We start from the raw sequence: 20,970 nt of genomic DNA on the forward strand, positions 1-20,970 counted from the left end.
AGAAAATGTCTTCCTTTGGGAAAGGCCCCTCCCTACGCTCCTATTGTCAGCCCCCCAAAATGGATTTAATCTGAAAAAAAAAAGTTCCCGCTGAGTACTAACTACATGCTAGGAGTCGCTGCTTTTTCTCATCTTTTATTTTTCTGTCACATAGCCAGAATTAAGGAATGGAGGTTCTAGTAATTTACTGAAAACATAGAATATCTAAGTCTTAACACTAAAAATAAGGCTTGTGCTTTTAATGTTTCTCAGCCTTCTGAATGCTTAATTATATCATTTCATGCAGCAGTTGCATGCATGTACATCTCATATTCTTCATTTACGTCATGAATACAAATTTTTGTTTGAACTTTGATCTCTAGGAATTTTTAAATCAATAACTTTACATTATTAATATATGAAAGACCTCTTCACCCTTGATAAAGATATATAGTGAATCATAATCATTATCTAAGAAAATGAATGATATAAGCTATTGCAGAAGAGGTACAAAATTTATATTAGAACAAAAGTAACTAGGTCAAAAAGTGTTGGTAAAAAATTATTTTGGCAGGATTTGATCTGTTTGAATATTTGAAGATTCGCTTCAACCCTCTGACATTTGACTTAGTGGTTTGTTTGGGGTTTTTTTTGCCAGTCCTGGGCTTGAACTCGTGGCCTGAACACTGACTGTCCTTGGGCTTTCTCAAGGCTAGCTCTCTACCACTTGAGCCACAGCACCACTTCTGCCTTTTCTATGTATGTGTTACTGAGGAATCCAACTCCGGTCTTCATGTATGCTAGGCAAGCACTCTACCACTAGGCCAAACTCCTGGCCCCTTGACTTAGTTTTTATAGTGATGTTTAAGAAAGGTTTGAAGATGGACCTTAGAATCAGTATGATGTGGTGAGTGGCTGAGGCAGGATGGAAAGTTCAAGGCCAGTCTGGGCTAATATTGAATTCCAGGCTGAGCTACACAGTAAGAAGAGAGAAGGAAGAGAAAGAGATGAGAGGAGAAAGAACGGAGAGAGAATGAGAGGGGGGGGGGAGGTATATCTAGATTCCTGACTCAGCCATACAAATTGCAATATTGCCACATTGTGTCAATTATGTAACTTATCTGAATCTTACTTTCTGATTCTATTAAACAAGGAATGGCTAGGAATTTTAAATGAGGTACATATATGCAAAGCGGGGCTGGGAGTTTGGCCTAGTGGTAGAGTGCTAACCTAGCATGCACAAAGACCTGGGTTCGATCCCTTGGTACCACATACTTAGAAAAAGCCAGAAGTGGTACTGAGGCTCAAGTGGTAGAGTTCCAGCCTTGAAAAAAATCCAAGGACAATCCTCAGGCCCTGACGACTGGCAAAAATGTATATATATACATATATGTATATATATATATTAAAAGCATAACTTAAGGGCCGGGAGTTTGGCCTAGTGGTTAAAGTGCTTGCCTAGCATGCATGAAGACCCGGGTTCGATTCCTCGGCACCACATACATAGAAAAAAGCCGGAAGTGGTGCTGAGGCTCAAGTGGTAGAGCTCTAGCCTTGAGAAAGTCCAAAGACAGTGCTCAGGCCCTGAGCTCAAGCCCAGGACTGGCGGAAAAAAAAAAAAAAAGCATAACTTAAATGTGTGACATTTTATAGACATTGTATTTTAATTATGTGATAACCTGCAGGTCAGTATTTTTTCTTTTCAGTGCTGGGGATCAAACTCAAGGCTTCCTGCCAGCTAGGCATATGCTCTGCTATTGAGAGCATCCCCAGTCTGAACCGTGACTTGGACTGAAGAACCATTAAGGAATCCATTCCCAGGAATGAGGCAAATGGTCAATGGAAGGCAAAGTCTTTGGCAACAAACAATCCTTTGAGCTCTTGTTATAGTGTGGAGGCAGAGAAGGCTACAGGTGTACATGCAAAGGGATGTAATGAGAATGCAGCTCGGGGGAGTTAGGATGATTTTAAGAGAAGCTGAAATGGTTCATTGAATTAGCATTTATACTTTGGTACTAGCCAGGCTGCAAGTGCATACACTAATGCAGAACAGAACAGACTGTAATGAATTATGATTTTGGTCTGGACCTTTGGAATCCTTTGTATGCTTGTAAAGATTTCCTATTGGTCTTTTGGCCTTGTTAAGTAAAATGGCAGATAACTTTTTTTTTTCCAGTCTTGGGCTTGAACTCAGGGCCTGGACACTGTCCTTAGGCTTTCCTAAGCCACAGCCCCACTTCTCACTTTTTTTCTGTGTATGTGGTACCAAGGAATCAAGCCCCATGCTAGGCAAGCACCCAACCACTAGGCCATGTTCCTGGCCCCAGCAGCTAGCTTTTGTGTGTGTTGCTTTGTTTTGTTTGTTTGTTTGACCAAGTATGTGCTATATAGTAGAGACGGTGCTAGATTTTACAAATGTAACTGTTTGGAAAGCAAATATGTACTTGAATGAGGGAGGCTTAGTTACAAGAAAAATAAAGGCTGACTTCTCTTTTCCCTCTCTTATTACTTCTGAGTTTTCATTCTTGGCTAAAAAGAACAAAAAATTTGGAAAGTAAAAATTCTTCTTAAGTATACAAAGCTTTGGTATCACTTCAAGAAGTCTCAAGGATCTAAAACTAGTATGGGAAAGAGGAAGCCATTTTATGCTTGCCTGCTGGATGGAATATGCAGTTGTGCAGATTAGGTGAAGTTAGTAGTTCACAGTGGGAGAAGTTGAAGTGTTTGGTGTAGCAAACTTGGTAGGTAGGCTGGGCCATTGTCTCTATCTTACTTGCTGGCTGTGAGACGCTATTATTTATTTAGGTGGTAGTAAGATTTGAACACAGGAACTCATGTCTGCCAGGCAGCTGTTCTACAACTGAGTCACACCTCTCAGCCATTTTTTTTTTGCACTGGTTATTTAGGAATACATTACCAGTTTTTTTTTAGGAGAACGGGTACTTGGATCAAGATTCTCCTATTTTATGATTCCTGTCAGAGCTGGGATGACAGGCGCTTACTACTATGCTGCATTTCTATCAAAATGTAATCAGAAAGTCTTTTTCACCGAGCCTGGCCTTGAACAGTGATCTTCCCCAATCTCAGACTCCTGAGTACCTAGGATTCCAGGCACGAGCCATCATGTCTGGCTGAAGCCAAATAAAATTTAAAAATAGGACTGTGCTGTGACTAGACCTGAGTTTGAGTGAGATAATTTTTTGCAGCTGCGTGCAAGTTGTTTTCTTGGCATCTAGAAAACCATATGGAGGGTATTAACAATAGCCAGGAAAGTGGCAGAAGTTTTATATTTTTTTCTCTTTGTTTTCAAGGCTACATGAGCTTTTTGTAGAAAAGAAGTAGTGTATATAAAAAAGAATTGGACGAAATCTCAACCCCAGAATAACCATTAAACATTTTGATGTGCTTTATTTCTCTTAAGCACTGGAATTGTAGTGGGTAAGAATAGGAAAGAAAAATTGGGAGAAGCGAGGGAAGGGGATGGCACTGTCCTAAAAGAAATATACTCTTTACTTGACTTATGTAACGGTAACCTCTCTGTATACCATCTTTATAATACAATAAAAAAAAACTAAAAAGAAAGAATTGGGATTGTAAAGTTCATTACTATCTTCATTTTAATGTTTTTACCAATATCCACTTTTACAAATGTAGCATGAGTATAACTTGCATGATTTCATGTTGCACTTGAAGATGGTAATAACCTGACAGGCTTAGCTGCCGAATTTTTTTTTTTTTTTTTTGGTAAAAATTGCTTAACCATGGGCCCGGAGTTTGGCCTAGTGGTAGAGTGCTTGCTTAGCATGCACGACGACCCAGGTTCCATTCCTCGGTACCACATACATAGAAAAAAGCTGGAAGTAGTGCTGAGGCTCAAGCAGTAGAGCTCTAGCCTTGACAAAGTCCAAGGACAGTGCTCAGGCCCTGAGCTTAAGCCCAGGACTGGCAAAAAAAAAAAAAATATTGCTTAACCTGCTCAATGACCTATGAGTGGTCAGGACCACCTGCCTGTTGTTTCATCCTTGTGGTTATTGACTATGGGTAGCCTAAGGTGATGTCATACGGTGACTACCACCTGTGTGTGGTGTTTACCTTTAAAAGCTCAGCCCCACTGACGGTTGAGGCTGCTCTCTATCAGCCTGAGGGTAGAGAGTAGTGGCTGTGCTGGTATTAAAATGACTCCTAGCTTGGTTCACTGAGTGCTAGTGACGTTTGCTGAGGATCCGGGGACCCCCCCCCAAATGGCTGGGGTATTACAGCAATTTTTTTTTTATTAAAAGGCATTTGCATGATGTTAAGTTTGAGGTGATTCAGAGTAAAAACCTATCATGAACTGAGTTCATCAGAGTCATTCCCTGGAATTTTTTCAAATTAGAATCAGGAAAAGCAAGTTTCTCCTGCTTTGAAAGAAATTAGCCTAGGTTCTATTAAGTGAAAAATGTCATTTTGTAGAGAACATGAAACAGATGCAGATGGCACATATTTCATGGTTTTGGTTGTCTCAAGGGCTTGTCCTTATTTCATTGCTTAGCTCTCCTTTTGATTATATGAAACATTCTAGTATCTTTGTGGAAAAAACTGTAATAATCTGTCAAGCTTAACTGCCAAATTCTATATTTGTTTTTGTAAAAATGCTTAACCGACTGGGCCACCTGCATGTGGTTTTGTCCTTGTGGTTATTAGGGCATCAGATGGTGATGTCATTCCGTGACGACCACGTGGTGATCTCACCTGCCTCTCTACCCCATTAGATTTTTAGTAAAGCACCGGAAGGAAGAGTATTCAATATTCAAGTGCTCTGATGAACATTTGTGTCTTACTTTGGAGTTATATGCTAATAGACATTTCCTTTGCTTTTCCTTTGCTAACAGATATCCCTTGCTTACTATTATTGAATTACAAAGTAATTATAAGGCATATGATGATTATTTTTGGATTGGTGATGATTGTAAATGTAGCTCCAGAATCACTATGCTGCTTAATTTAGGCTGGGTTAAATTTAACAATAAATTCACAGTTCAGAGCAAGTGTAGATCTCAGTACTTCAAGCCTCCTGATTCCACTTTGATGGACCAACCTTTCCAGTTAAATTCTCAAACTCTCGGTTTCATTGAGAAATGGACAAATGACAAATATTTCTTTACCCTAAGTATTTGTGTGAACTTATCTTAATTTGACATTTGAAGGACAAAATTGCTGTTAGTCCAATGTCTTCCCTCTTGTAGAGAAAAGAGTGGGGGAGATGTGGGAGGAAGCTTCCCAACTCTTCTTCCTGCTCTTCAATCTGCCCCTACCCCATACACATTGCTGGAACCTCTTCCCCACAGAATTGGCCCAGAACCCACCCACCAGCCTTGAGGAGGGTGGAGTCCATGGAATCTGAGAGGGCACTGTATGAGAGAAATGTGTTCTTAGCATCCCAGGAACATCCCTTTGCTTTCTAGGGAAATAGAGTTAAACATTATGGTTAGTTTGGAGGCTTACACTTCAGTTCAATTATGGATTATTCACTGTTCTAAGTACCTGATTATTACATATTTTTTCCTATGACAAAAAATCTCCAAGCATCTCATTTATGAACACATTTTTGGAATAGTTTCCTTATAAATTGTGATTAACTACTCATGGAAACTGAGAGTTAAATTCATTTCCAAGTGATGACAGCATTTTATTTTACATACACACTTTAGACTATTTAAAATAAAAATTCTGAACATAATCCATTAAACTAATCTGAATAAATTCTTAAGGAGTTTATTATAAAATCATGGGAAAACAAGATTTTCTAACTTCTGTTTATGTACTATATATGTACCAAATGCATACATATGTACTAAAATTACAATCTTCCCAAACAGTTCTTTTTATATGGATAAAACAAAGAAATACTGAAGACAAAGCACGAATGCAAGAAGATGAGTGATAACTACCATTTTCATTAGTACACCTCAGCTTTTGACAATGAAAGCATTAGGTATTTCTGGAAGATTATTCAAAAGATAATGCTCAAAGTTGAGTTTTGTAAATCATTTATTATGATTGAAAGGAAAGAAAATGATAGGAGACAAATATTACAATTAAACACAGAACATTCTCTTGTAACCAATCATAATAACATACTTTGAATTTTTGAATGGCTATATAAGCAGTTTCCCAGAAAAGAAAATTTTTTCACATCATCAGTTACAGAAAATTGATTTCTTTCCATCAAAATATTTTATTTCAGTTCTATCAAAACTAAATGCCAAGTCTAAAGCACTACAGCTTGAGCTATGTCTTCACAACTTAGTTTTTAAGTTAGAGGGTTTGAGAGGGTGGGAGGGTTTACTAGATGGTGAATAAACTATTGCCTGAGAGTAAAATTTTTGCACATAGTTAAGCAGCCTTGCAAAAACCTCTGAGTCACCAGTCAATGACTATGAAATAGTTTGCTGTGAGCTCTGAAATGCTACTTAATCCCAGTCAAAAGACTGCTCTAAGAGTTCTTCTATACTGGTCATCAGCTTATTCTCAAAAATGTATTTGTTTACTCAGTAAGTGGTTATGGCTCAAAAAGTATAGGGGAAACAGTCAAGGGAAATTTATTTCTGTGTGTTTTAAGAAATCTTTTTGTTATTGCCAATAAAACACACTATTACTTGAACAATGTATTTCTTGGCTCTGTTCCTTCTAGGCTGGCTTTCAAAAGACCGTGTAAGAATGATACATTGCCACAGTAACAACAGCAAAGAAGAAAATATGAAGGTTCTGATAAGAAATTAGCAGCTAGATTTTTCTCAAACTGGTTAAAGAATAAGACACAAGGTGACACATACATATCCAAAAATAAATACAAATATTGTACACATAAATAAAATTAAGGATATTTGTGATTACTATTAAAAATTACCATAAGTTTCATGACTTATCACAGTTTAATTTTTTTATCATGAATACTAGTCACACTGCTTTGACACACACTGGTATACTGACCACTTACATAATTTATTAAGTAATATATTTCAATTTAATTTCAGTTAAAATTTTACTTCTTTTGGGGGGAAGAACATTTTTTTTTTTTTTTGTCATTGGTCATGGGTCTTGGATTCTGGGCCTGGGCGCTTGTCTCTGAGCTCTTCAGCTTAAGGCTACTGCCCTACTCCTTCAGCCACAGCGCCACTTCGCTTTTTTTTTTTTCTAGTGCTTAGTTGGAGATAAGAGTCTCAATGGACTTTAGTGCCTGGGCTGGCTTTGAACTGTGATCCTCAGGTCTCAGCCTCCCAGTAGCTAGGATTATAGGCATGAGCCACCACGCCCAGTAGAACATTTTTTTTCCTTCTTTCCCCCCTCTTTTTAGCACTACCAAGATTTGATCTTAGGCCTCACACTTCTAAGGCTTCCCTGCTCAGCTGGCGTTCCACCACTTGAGTCCTGCTTTTTTGCCAGTTATTTTGGAGAGAGTCATGGGATTTTCCTGATCTTCTGAATTTCATCCTCCTGAGTGGCTGTGATGACAGATGTGAGAACCACCAGTACCTGACATAAATTTTTCTCTAAAATGGTTTTGTTGGAGCTAGAGGTCAGTGGTAGAAGTGCCAGTGTAGTATGTACAAGGCCTTGCATTTGCTAATCAGAATTAGAAAAAAATTACGTGCCTGTAATGTACTCAGGAGGCAAAGACAGGAGGATAAGTTTGAGGCAAGCGTGGGGTGCATAGTGAGTTCAAAGCCAGTCTAGGACACAAAGTAAAACCTTGTCACAAACAAACAAAAAAAATGAGAGGAAACTTATCTTCACACTATAATTAGGAAGGACTATATGAAAGGCACAGCTTTATGAACTGTCTTTGTTTTCAAAGATGCCATTATTTACTAAAGCAAGGTCAAGTCGACCTAGCACCAAATGCAATGAAATGTGGGGCAATATTCCAGTGAATGTGTGCTACACTGACAGCCAAGGAATGCTGGGAATCACTGTCTACTTGAAGCATTATACTCCAGAGGTCAGCAAAGGTGACCCACAGTGAAGGACCTGTTACCTAACTCCTGTTTTCTCATGTAATGATTCATAAAGCCTGAACTTTATTGCATTTGCTCTAAAAATTTGTACTTCTAACACTACCCCACTCCTTTCCAAACATAGAACTTTCACATTTGGCAGGGAGCTTTCCCCAATCATCAACTGGTTTACTAAATGAGGATTTGGAACCTTCCTTCCTCAACACTGCCAGAATGTTTAAACGTAAAGAAGTAGAAAAAAAATGTCTCTAGGCCAGGAATAAAAAATGAGGGGAAAAAATAATCTAACCTATTCAATCTAAGAAAATGAGCTTGTTGGCAAATACTGTATTTACATTTTATTGTTATTCAAATTTTTAGTCAGCTAAGAGTGTAACCTCACATTGCTAAAGTCTGGAATGCTGGTGTGTGGGTGCCACGATGGCAGGATGTAAACAACCTTGGTTGCAGCCTCTGCACAGAGGACAAGTGGTGAACAGTCAGATTCTCAAGCCTTTAGAGTAAAGTGGGGCCTTTCGTGGGTCTGCTGCCTGACAGAAGGAACTGGCTTCCTACTGTCCGGGATTGGGGCCCTGGAGTCCGAGTGGAGAGCAGAGCTGGAGCAGAGAGGTGGTGAATTGCAGCCTTTTGCTGATAAGCATTGTTCATGTAACTGGCGATCAAAAGAGTAATTTCAAGAATCTAAAACAAGAAAACCAAAGATATTCTTTACCAATTTTAAGAGTGAAGGCTGGCCCTTAGTCACCTCATTTGCAACCACCCAATCTCCTAGAATTCCCTTTATCTTCAAATCCAGCCATCAAGTCCTTACCTGTTCATTACCATCAAGGCATCCATACATTTTTCTATTACCTCAACTGGCAGAAAAAGTAAATCTCAAAAACCAATCAAAATTAGCCAGGGGCTAGTGGATCACACATTTAATCCTAGCTACTCAGGAGGCTCAGATCTGAGGATCAAAGTCTAAATTTAACCTGGTTAAAGTCCCTGAGACTCATCACCAATTAATCTCCAAAAAGTTGGTACTGGAGCTGTGGCTCAAGTGCTAAAGCACCAGCCCTGACTAAATAGCTAAGGGACAGCACCCAGGCCCAGAGTTCAAGCTTTAGTATCAGCAGGAAGGCAAACAAGATTATCCCAATTAGTGACACTATGAGGAAAAATGCTGGTCAGTTATCTTAAATTCACATTTGTAAACATGTGAGCTAGGAAAGTCAGTGTATTATAACAACTTTTCATTAAGACTAAAAAAACCAAACATGCCATAATCTTTTAAACTCCGTGGTTAACTGCTTTTATTTAAGTATAGGCTTAATTAGGGAATATATCTACCATTTAAAAAAAGTTCCCATGAACAATTTTAAGATAAATTTTTTTTTTTTTTTTGCCAGTCCTGGGCTTGAGCTCAGGGCCTGAGCACTGTCCTTGGACTTTCTCAAGGCTAGAGCTCTACCACTTGAGCCTCAGCACCACTTCCGGCTTTTTTCTATGTATGTGGTACCGAGGAATCGAACCCGGGTCTTCATGCATGCTAGGCAAGCACTTTAACCACTAGGCCAAACTCCCGACCTTAAGATAAAATTTTAGGAAAATCAATTTCTCATCCTTTTTTAAAAAATTAAAACTGTAATTACACATTAGAAAGGAGCCCTTGTATTACTTTTACTTGGAAATGTTAAAACTGTATAGTTTGCTTAAAACAGCAAAGGAACAAGCATGTTTTAATTATAAAATTCCTCTTTTGTGTATTAGGAAAATGACAAACACATTTTTAGTAGAAAACGGATTTATAAATCAATATATAGAAGATTGATAAAAATCAGTGCTCAATACCACCTTTAAGTATTAATAATTAAAATGGGAACAACTGGCTTCAATCATCTGTTTTTGCTTGCCATCTATGTTTTCTGCTCCTTTTGGAGAAAACACACTGTCTTTTGGGGGGGGGGCAGGCCAACATGGTTTTATTAAAAGTTGTCTTTACGGCATTGAAGGACAGAAATACGACAGTTTCTTTACACAGCCACTAATATATAAATCTATAAAGGCCATAAATTCATTCCTAGGCTATCTTGTCATATAGGCATATAATTAGATAGACTTTGTTACTTCCTGAGGTATTTTTGTGGTTTGATTTCATTGTGCTGCTGGATATGCATCTTTGACCATCCTTCTTGAACAACAACAATTGGGATTTTCCTTAATGTAATCTCTTGTAATTGAAAGACTAAGTGGAAGGAAAAATCAACTTCCAAGAAATTCTCTGATGTTTTTCTTCTGCAGGCATATTTATATAAATTCCACATTCCTACACTTCCGCTAAAGCACCTCAATATGAGGGAAATTTACAAGCTTCTCTCTCTCTCTCTCTCTCTCTCTCTCTGTCTCTCTCTGTCTCTCTGTCTCTCTCTGTAATATGGCTCCACAAAAGCTTTCTAGTTGACTTTATCGTGTTTATCACATGTGTATTGAATTCCTTGGTGGCCAGTGCCAATTCCTTCTCTTCCTGTGCTTCCTCAGAACAGCTGTCAAACAAAATTCATACTCTTCACGTGTTGTCCAATCAAACACATCTTCCAGCTATTATTAATTTTTCTTTCACTTTCTCTTCCTCATTTTCTAAAGCACGGTTTCACTCAGCAATGTACAGTCTCTCTTGTGAATCTTGACTGATTGCCATCCTTCATATCTATTACAGTAACATCTATTTTTTTTTTGCCAGTCCTGGGCTTGAGCTCAGGGCCTGAGCACTGTCCTTGGACTTTCTCAAGGCTGGCGCTCTACCACTTGAGCCTCAGCACCACTTCCGGCTTTTTTCTATATGTGGTACCAAGGAATCGAACCCAGGTCTTCATGCATGCTAGGCAAGCACTTTAACCACTAGGCCAAACTCCCGGCCCATAACATCTATTTTATATGAGAAAGATCCACTCCTGGGTCTATCTTACACTGGGATGTTTTCAAAGGATACCTCTGGGTTGCCTTGCAGAGCTTTCTTTTGAGCAATTCCACAGGGATGAAATGAAGAACTGATGCAAGTTCACATCCTGCACAGACTGATCTGGTTTTCATTTTTATTGACTCAGGAGAACCAGAGCCCTTCATGTCATCAAAAAAGATTGTCTCCAAACTTTCATGTGGATACGGAGGGATTTTGAAGATGGAATTTTCCTTTTATTTGTAATGGTGTTTTATGGTCTGGATAGGATTAACTCACAGGCTGGATGATGTACTCTTGTAAACAGAACTCTTCTGGGGAAATCTTTGGGTAACATGTAGGGCCTAAAGCTTGAGGAAGAGCCCTTTGAATTGGACTTCAAAGCCTCATAAATACTTTCTTGCCTAAATTGGTTTTTAAAAGCCTCACTTCCTTGGCTTTTCTCTTGATGCTGAATATTGATAGGACAGAGTAGGGGTTTATCTTTTATGTTGGTGGTAGTGGTGGTTGGTCACGGGGCTTGAACTCTGGGCCTGGGAACTGTCCCTGAGGTCTTCAGCTCAAGGCTACTGCTCTACCATTTGAGCCACAGAGCTGCTTCTAGAGGCTTATCTTCTATGTGGTCCTCACTCATGGAAAATTTACTATTCATTGGACAAGGAAAAGCATTTTCACTATCAAGAGGTGACAGCTTCATGTTTATTTTCTTCATCAGTCTTCTTCCTTTTCAGTGTCCTGCCTCTCAATGATTTCAGGAGAACCAAATATGTATCAGTAATAGCTTCTTTAATGGGGTTAGTATTACCCTTTCACCTATGGATTCACTTATATTTTTATGTCTGTGCTTATCAGAAGCCAAAAGACCTTGTTCAATTCAGATGCAAGACCATGAAGAGTGAAGGGAGAACTATCTTCAGATTTTGATTTGATTTCCTCTGATTTAGAAATAGAAATGTTGCTAATGGCTTCATGAAGGATTTTCTGTTGCTCTCTCAGCTCTCCATTTCTGGTGAAGATTTCTTCTAATCTTGTACGTGTAAAATTCATTCCTTTTTTGCTTTTGTTGCTTTTACTTATGAGCCTCGTACTTCTTTATCAGAATAATCCTTTCGTTTTGTCCAAAGTTCCTTAAAGTCACTGGATACATCTGCAGAATGAGGGCTTCCACAATTACTTCCAGAGATGTTCACTTTGCCTACTGGGCTCCACACTTATTGCTTATTGCTTATTGCTTTCTGGCCTTTCCTGAGACAGTATATAGACATGGAGTTGTCTTTGGAGAGTTGAAACATAGCTTCGACACTTGCCTCGAGATTCTCAAAAACTCCAGGAGGGATGTCCTTTGGGATGTGAGGGGATGAACAGCTCACTTTTTTTTTTTTGGTACAGCTCACTCGATGGACAGCCAGTCCGTCAGCTTGGGAAGAATCAGCCTCTTACTTAAGAGGATTCTAGAGTGCAGCCCACCCAGTCCCATTCAGAGGCAGTTGCACCTGTCCTGCCATGTGTAGAACTGCTCTTTACATTAATGAGTCCACACAGCAAATAACCTCAAGTAAGAAGGATAATGTGTGAAAAAACATCCAACAGCAGTGCCTTGAAACATGATAGGCACGGCCACTATTTTTTTTCTTTTGTGGGTTACGGGGCTTGAACTCTGGCCTGGGCATTGTCCCTGAGCTCTTCAGCTTAAGGCTACCGCCCTACCCTTGAGCCAAGCCCCACTTCCCTGTTTTCTAGAGGTTAATTGGAGATAAGAGTCTCTGGTCCTTTTGTGCTTGGGATGGCTGTGAACCTTGATCCTCAGATCTCCTGAGTAGCTAGGATTACAGGCATGAGCTACTGCCACCTGGCTTTTTACTTCTCTTCTCCCTCTCTCCCTCCCTTTTTTTCTTCCTTCTTCCTTTCCTCTTTCCCTCTCTCTCTCTCCCCCCACTTCCTTCCTTTTTTTTTTTTTTTGAGATAGGATCTATCCTGTCATGGTCTTTTGAGTGCTAAGAAATGACTGTATGTTTTGAGTCTTTCATATATCAGGCCCTTGGCTAAGTACTTTATAAACTTTCTTCATGGAATTCTTAAGTGAAACGTAGGTAGTATTCTATCACTTTCAGTAGCAGTCCCGGGGTCTGACCTCAGGGCTGGTGCTAGCTTGGCTTACTTGCTCAGTTGGTCCTCTACTACTTGAGCCACACCCTACTTTTTGCTGGTTCTTTTGGAGATGAAGTCTCATGAACTTTTCTGCTTGGCTGGCTTTCAATGTAATTCTCCAGATCTCACCTCTTAATTAGTTAGAATTACAGATGTAAGGTACTACAATCAGCACATACCACTTTTTAGATAAAGAAACCAAGACTTAGATAAAGTAAGCTAGGATTTTGACCTCTAGTTATTTAATATTAAGTAACTTCTCAAAAAAATCTCCCTCTGTATAACTACGTACAACATATGTAAGGCAGCGAATTGTTGAAAGTGACATGTTTTTCCAATGTCTTAGTTTTGGAAAAAAGAATAGCATAAAGAAATTGGCAAAGGGTTCTACTCACCTTGGGTTTTGCCATGGCGAACAGTAATTTCTCTGTTGGTTTGTCTTTTGAATTTGTATTAATGACTATCATAAAGTCATCTTGATAACCTCCAAAAGTCATGAGACTTCTGTATAAATAGCTGACTATTAATCTCTTCAAAGAAAGGAAAAATAAATGTTATATACTATTCACATTCAAAGAAAAATGAGAAATGATACATATTTCCATTCATCTCCAGCATTACAAGAAAACAGGAATCTCTGTTAAAATGCTGATTACAACAAGATGTAAAAGGTTACTTTCTAACATCAAATACAGTATCATTTAAAACTGACAGAAATGGTATTCGCATTCTATAAGCATCATCTACCTTCATAATTAAAATATTCTGAAAAAACTCAAATAGAAAAAAGCTAATATCGAATATAACTGTAACCCTTCTATTAATTACAATAAAAAAGGGGAAAAAGAAGCTAATATATTTTCAGGTGTTCTTTCAGCTATCTCCCTATGTTAGGTTGACCCACATGAAACTGATTTTTCTTTTTTGCCAGTCTGGGGCTTGAACTCAGGGCCTGGGCACTATCCTGAGCTTTCTCAAAGCTAGAGCTCTACCACTTGAGCCACAGCACTCTTTCCGTATTTGTATATGTATGTGGTACTGAGGAACCAAACCCAGGGCTTCATGCATGCTAGGCGGGCACTCTACCATTAGGCATGCTCCGGGCCCTGAAACTATTTTTTTTTTATGGTCAAAATAACCAAACAGTATATTGGCAAGCTTGAAAGGTTCACCCTTATAGATGGATTTTTAAATATATATAGAGACAGAAATTGCATTATGTATACTGTTTTTTAACTATATATAGTTAATATATATATTTATTGTATAAAGGGGTCACAGTTACATTAGCCAGATAGAGGGTATATCACTTCTCACACATTGACACCCCCTCTCATGATTTTGTCCCCACCCCCTCCCATATGTATACTTTTTAATACTGGGATTTTTTTTAAGGCTGACAACTTATCAACATCTTATAACAACTGTTGTTGAACAATATCATTTCCAATGACTGTAGCAATCCTTTATTTAATCAATCTACTATGCCAGGATATGTGAATCACTTTTTGTATGTTACTATTGTAATCATTATTTCTGGACAAACTTCATTATGCACACATCAAAATCCTTTTTTGTTATAAAACAGACAAGAATTGCTGGCTTAAAAAGTGAGGACAGGGGCTGGGAGTTTAGTCTAGTGGTAGAGTGCTTGCCTGTCATGCACTAAGACCTGGGTTAGATTCCTCAGTACCACATACATAGAATAAAGCCGAAGTGATTCTGGGGCTCAAGTGGTAGAGTTCTAGCCTTGAGAAGGTTCAAGGATAGTATTGAGACCCTTAGCTCAAGCCCAGGACTAGCAAAAAAAAAAAAAAAAACTGAGGACAATTTGGAAGACTTTTCCCCAATTCTCCTCTAGAGAACTTATACTCATTTACATTCTCAGCATGATAGTTATGCCAGCACCATATATTACCATTTTCTTAAAACTATACATTATTATACATTTATTTGTTTATTTGAAATAGGAAAAGGAAAGGGGGAAAACAAGATGATTGGGAGGGGGTGGGAGGAGAGAAAGGAGGACAAAAACATGAGAAGATATCAATGTGTGAGAAGTAATGTACCTACTGTCTGGCAAATGTAACTGTAAGCTCTCTATACATTACCCCGACAATAAGAAAAAAACTACACATTAATTTGTGAAAAGTAGACTTATTGTTTGAAGTTACATTTATTTAAAAATTAATATTTTAAAAGTATTTAATATTTGAATTTCATAAATTGCTTTAAACCATTGTCTATTAGTGTGTTCATAATCTTTTCTTTTCTTTTTCGGGGGAAGTAGCTGGGGAACCAACCTAGAACATGACACATGCTCTACACTGAGCAGTACTCTCACCTCCATGATTTTCTTAATATTTTATAAGACATATGTGTAGCCAGGAGCCAGTGGCTCATGTCTGTAATCAAAGCTACTCAGGTGCTGAGACCTGAGAATCAAAAGTTCGAAGCCAGCCTAAACAGGAAAGCCTGTGAGAGTTATCTCCAATTAACAATCAAAAAGCCAGAAGTAAAGCTGTGGCTTAAGTGGTGGAGTGATAGCCTTGACCACAAAAGCTAAGGCTTGGAGTTCAAACCCCAAGATGGGTATGAATGCACACACACACAACATGTTTATATGAAAATATTCTTTGTCATATTTTCAACATATATTTTTGCCACTAAATTTCTAAAACAACTTAAAGCATATAATTCAAAGATGTACAGCTTGCAAACACACTAATAGCTTGCAAGACTGAGAAGACATTCCAGCGCTGAATGCCTAAGAGTTACAGCCCTAAGTGTCTACTTCCTGTCTCCATGATCCACACTGGGATGAATCTAAAGAACTTCTTTACTTAACTGAGAAACTTGACACTGCTGTGCAATTATTTGTTGACGTTAAGTCATTGTTTTTATTATGTCTTCAAGTGGTTCATCCAAAAACTAAACTGTACTTTGAGACCATAATAATCTCCTACCAAAGAACATAAGTATTCAGAGGAAACAGTGACGGGATATACTGGTTTCCAAAATGTTTTAGTGACTTCTTAGTATTGCCATAAATAAGAAGAGCCTCGTACAGTCTTGAAAGTAACAATTCTACTAGGAAATGAAGGTGTGGCTCAAGAATACCATCCTTGGGCAAAAAAGCTGAGGGATAGCAGGCTACAGTTCAAGCTTCAATATCAGCCAAAAGCAACAACAACAACAAAAAGAATTCTACTCACCAGATTAAAAAAGTAAAAATTTATCAAATGACCTGACATACACAATGATTCTAGTTTCAGGTAAATAATAAACTTAAAAAAGAATAGTTTTTAAATAGACTTCAATTTTAATAATGTGAAAAGATCTAAGTTTTTGTTTTTATGTGAGAACTGGTAATTTGTATTGTGGAAAGTTATAGAAACAAAGATGAAACAATGAAGCAACTTAAAATGTTGCTCATTAAAATGTGTTCTTTTATGATATAAGGTTTTAATTTTACACAGGATATAGTTGGCCTAATATTTTAAAAAATTCATCAATACATAGTTGCAATTTAATCACTGGATTTTAATATTTTCTCATATGCAACAGATCTGTGTGTGTATATATATGTGTGTGTGTGTGTGTGTGTGCATACACATACATACTTATACACATAAGTAGGTGGTATCAAAGTTTGAACACTGTGCCTTCTGCTTGATGGGCAAATGTTCTACTGTTTTTGGCAGTGCTGGTATTTGAATTCAAAGCCTTGTGTTTGGCTTGCTTATTTAACTGGTGCTCTATCACTTCCACATCTTGTCTTGCTTATTCTGGAGACAAAAGTCCCATGGATTTTTCTACTTGGGCTGGCTTTGAACCTCAGTTTTCTGCATCTCAGCCTTCTGAGTTGATAGGATTTATAGGCATAAGTTATTGGTGCCCTTCTTACACTGGTTATTTTTGAGAGAATCTTCTGCCCTGGTTTCCTCTGTAGCTATGATAACTGACCTGTGCAATCATATCTAGCTCTAGCTCATAGTTGAGAAAGGGGTCTCATGAACTTTCTGCCCAGACTGGCCTTGAATCATGATCTTCTCAGTCTCTGCCTCCAAAGTAGCTAGGATTAGAGCAAGTGCCTCTAATTTTGTTTTATAAAACATAGTATTGTATTCATGATTGTATTTGTAAAATGTCTTCTTACTAGATAATATGTTCTGATTATGAGAAGAAAAAAATCAGGTTAAAGTATCATTACTTTCTGTTGGCAATATACTAGCAATGGAAATAGTGGTTTGAATGTAGAACTTCAGGGTTTTATCTTACCATGGAGTTGTGTTCTAAGATGCTTAAACCATTCTCATTTATAGCCAGCCATATGACAGTATTTCCAAGGGATGATGAAGTTATGGGCTGTTAAGAAGTAAAAATCACTGCATTAAAAATGATAAACAAAATGACAGAAATAGTCCTCAGTCTAAACGCCGTCATACATTTGCCGCTATACAACAACAACAACAAAAGTATTCAAAACTTTTTTGGTGGGGGGCAGGAGTTTGACCTAGAGGTAGAGTGCCTTGCATGCATGAAGATCAGGGTTCAATTCCTAGGTACCACATACATAGAAAAAGCTGGAAGAGGTTCTGTGGCTCAAGTGGTAGAGCTCTAGCCTTGAGAAAGCCCAAGAACAGTGCTCAGGCCCCGAGTTAAAGCCCCAGGACTGGCGAAGCAAACAAAAACTTTCTTGGAGATGTTAGCGTGGTACACTGAAAAGAGCAGTTGCTTTGCTGTCAGGAGACCTGACTTTGCGATCCAAATCTGCCGTTTAGCAATGCAAGCATTGCAACAAACTACCCAATCCCTCCAAGCTTTGACTTTCTCATCTCTAACATAGGAACAATAATTTTTTATCTTATTTTTGTTTCATGAGGTTAATAATCAAAGACGAAATCGTCTTTGATTATTAACCTCATGAAACAAAAATAAGATAAAAAATTATTGTTCCTATGTTAGAGATGAGAAAGTCAAAGCTTGGAGGATTGGGTAGTTTGTTGCAATGCATGCATTGCTAAACGGCAGATTTGGATCGCCAAAGTCAGGTCTCCTGACAGCAAAGCAACTGCTCTTTTCAGTGTAAACCACGCTAACATCTCCAAGAAAGTTTATTGTTTGCTTCGCCAGTCCTGGGGCCTTTAACTCGGGGCCTGAGCACTGTTCTTGGCTTTCTCAAGGCTAGAGCTCTAACACTTTGAAGCCACAGAACCTCTTCCAGCTTTTTCTATGTATGTGGTACCTAGAATAGGAATTGAACCCTGATCTTCATGCATGCAAGGCACTCTACCTCTAGGTCAAACTCCTGCCCCCCACCAAAAAAGTTTTGAATACTTTTGTTGTTGTTGTTGTATAGCGGCAAATGTATGACGGCGTTTAGACTGAGGACTATTATAAAAAAAAGTTCTGGTGATGGTAAGAAAATGTGAATACACTTAATTCCACAAAACTATCTACTGCAAAAGAATTAAAATGGCAACTTTTATGTGTATTTTACCACAAACACTGCAAAGTAAGCACTATTAAGAAAAGTATCTCCTTGTTCTGAAGAAAAAACTAAATCATTCAATATGAAGCATAGCATTGTCGTGTACATAATATTTTTGACAGCAAATACAGCATGTATTATCAGTAAGATGTTTAAACAACCTTTAAGATTCTGAATTGATAACTAAAATGATTCATACTTCCAAACTTATTTTGTTTCCTTTTTTTTTTTTTTTTGCCAGTCCTGGGCTTGAGGTCAGGGCCGGAGCACTGTCCTTGGACTTTCTCAAGGCTGGCGCTCTACCACTTGAACCTCAGCACCACTTCTGGCTTTTTTTTTTTCCTATGTATATGGGACTGAGGAATCGAACTTGGGTCTTAGTGCATGACAGGCAAGCACTCTACCACTAGGCCAATTTCCAGCCCCTTTGTTTCCTTTTTTAAATACATGGTCCTGTTAAGTTGCTCAGGCTGGTCTCTCAAACTCCTGAATTCAGCCTCCTGAGGAATTGGGACTAGAGGCATATGCCAATATGCCTGGTTTACTCCTTCTATTTAAAAATATGTGCATATATATATATATGTACACAAAAGTATATTCACCTCTTTGGAAATAGATTCATTTTCTAGATGTTTAAAAATACTAACAGAATTAATATCTTTCTGTTACCTTAGTAAATAGTTCCAAATACTAGCAAAATACTTTCTTACTTGACAATTACAGTTACTCCTAGACGAAGAGTTAGAAGATATCTTAGATTGTGTGTTTTCACTTCCTGTTTTAAAAATATTTATACTTATTGGCCAAAAAGAAAAAAAAAAAAGATCTGAGCTAGTCTAAAGTGACATAGCATAATAGAAAGAAGAGGAATCCGTAGGCACAGTTTGGGTCTGACAGTATTGCTCAGTAAGAGAATGTGCTTAGAATACAGTCTACCGTGGAGAATTTGGTAGTTGGAAAGTCCTGGAAGTTTGGTTCAACTCATCCTAAATCATGGGTTTATGGGTCTCTGAAGTTTAGCTAGAGGCTTGCCAACCAGGATTTGGTAAATATTAACTTACTAAATAAGCCAGTGAGTGAGAGAATATGTAAATGGATGAATGAATAAAGAGAATTTAACTGCTGCTTACAAACACCTAATTTACCCCTCCTGTGTCTGGGAAATGATTTAGAGTGGATAAACAGCAGGGAGAAACTTTTTGCTTCTCCTAGCATCCCTTCATTGAGGAAATTCCCAACAAATTAAAGTAAACAAATTTTGATAACGGTGACTATACTACATCAAGGGTGAACCTGGTTTGCCATGTACTCAAAGGTTTTGTCTTGTTTTGTTTCCAAAAGGTCTCCCCTCCCATTCTTACTTTAGCAAAAAACAACTTGGCACCAAAGAATGGCCACTTCCTGGCTACTGTCAAATAAATTCGCACACAGTCAGCCGCACTGTGTCCCCGGAGGGCTATCCATCTTGTTGATAGTCTCTGGTATAGTTGCCTAAAAAAAAGCAAAAACAAACCGCTGAAACAAAACATGAGCAGTGTTATCCTCTCAAGATAAACTTTCTTTGAGCCAATATGAGGATCAGCTATGCCACTCTTTCTCATCCCTGACCCCTCCTTTTTCTTTCTAGAGCTCTTCCCCACCCCACCCCCACCCCCGTTAAATTCTCTTGTTATTTGTTTTCTCAATCAGACTTGAATGTGCATGGAATGTTAATTTTATTTTGGGATGTGTGTTGCTTGAACTTAGGTCCATGCTCTTGCATTGAGCCATGCCGCCAGCCCTGAATTTTGCTATTTTTGAGACAAGTTCTTGCTTCCTGCTCAGGAGTACACCTAGGCTTTATCTGCCTGTACTGGGATCCTGTTGTGGCTAGGTATGTAACACACTGGCTTTCTCTGGAGAAGTCTTTGATTTTTTAGTCTGTAAAAGGGGAAATTCTATGTTACATGAATTATATATTAATAAAGCTATGTTATGTTTTATGTTAAATCTTTTGGGGGGCCAGGAGTTTGGCCTAGTGGTGGAGTGCTTGCCTAGCATGCACGAAGACCCGGGTTCCACTCCTTCATACCATATACATAGAAAAAGCCAGAATTGGTGCTGTGGCTCAAATGGTAGAGCTCTAGCCTTGAGAAAGCCCAAGGACAGTGCTCAGGCCCTGATTTCAAACTCCAGGACTGGCAAAAAAAAAAAAAGTCTTTTGGACTGGGTGCCAGTGGCTGATGCCTATAATACTAGCTACTCAGGAGGCTGAGATCTGAGGATCATTGAAGTCCTTGAGACTTTTATCTCCAATTAACCACTAGAAAACAGGAAATGGTACTATGGCTCAAGGGGTAAGGTGGTAGCCTTGAGCGGAAGAGCTCAGGGACAGGGCCCAGGCCCAGAGAGTTCAAGCCCCACAACTGACAAAA

At 38.4% G+C, this 20,970-nt stretch overlaps 1 protein-coding gene and 1 pseudogene across 6 annotated transcripts in view; both read right to left on the reverse strand.

The window, feature by feature from the left end:
* Positions 1 to 8,299: 8,299 nt before the first annotated feature.
* Positions 8,300 to 20,970, reverse strand: part of Plekhh2 (pleckstrin homology, MyTH4 and FERM domain containing H2) — a 98,281-nt gene continuing 85,610 nt past the window's right edge. For 4 of the 6 annotated variants that reach the window (XM_090337041.1, XM_090337043.1, XM_090337040.1 and 1 more), the window contains 4 exons: positions 19,918 to 20,047; positions 17,344 to 17,430; positions 13,458 to 13,592; positions 8,300 to 8,657 (listed from right to left, as the gene is read on the reverse strand). In XM_090337041.1, coding sequence (XP_090193167.1) covers positions 8,472 to 8,657; positions 13,458 to 13,592; positions 17,344 to 17,430; positions 19,918 to 20,047 — 538 coding nt within the window. In that variant the 3' untranslated portion in view covers positions 8,300 to 8,471. Of the gene's footprint in view, positions 8,658 to 13,457; positions 13,593 to 17,343; positions 17,431 to 19,917; positions 20,048 to 20,970 lie in introns of those variants that run through there. The other 2 variants (XM_090337045.1, XR_016536265.1) reach the window with 2 other exon arrangements.
* Positions 10,296 to 11,961, reverse strand: LOC150060813 (DNA endonuclease RBBP8-like; annotated as a pseudogene).

The sequence above is a fragment of the Megascapheus bottae genome, chromosome 7 (assembly GCF_031878675.1).
Source record: "Megascapheus bottae isolate mThoBot1 chromosome 7, mThoBot2.hap1, whole genome shotgun sequence".
Taxonomy (NCBI): domain Eukaryota; kingdom Metazoa; phylum Chordata; class Mammalia; order Rodentia; family Geomyidae; genus Megascapheus; species Megascapheus bottae.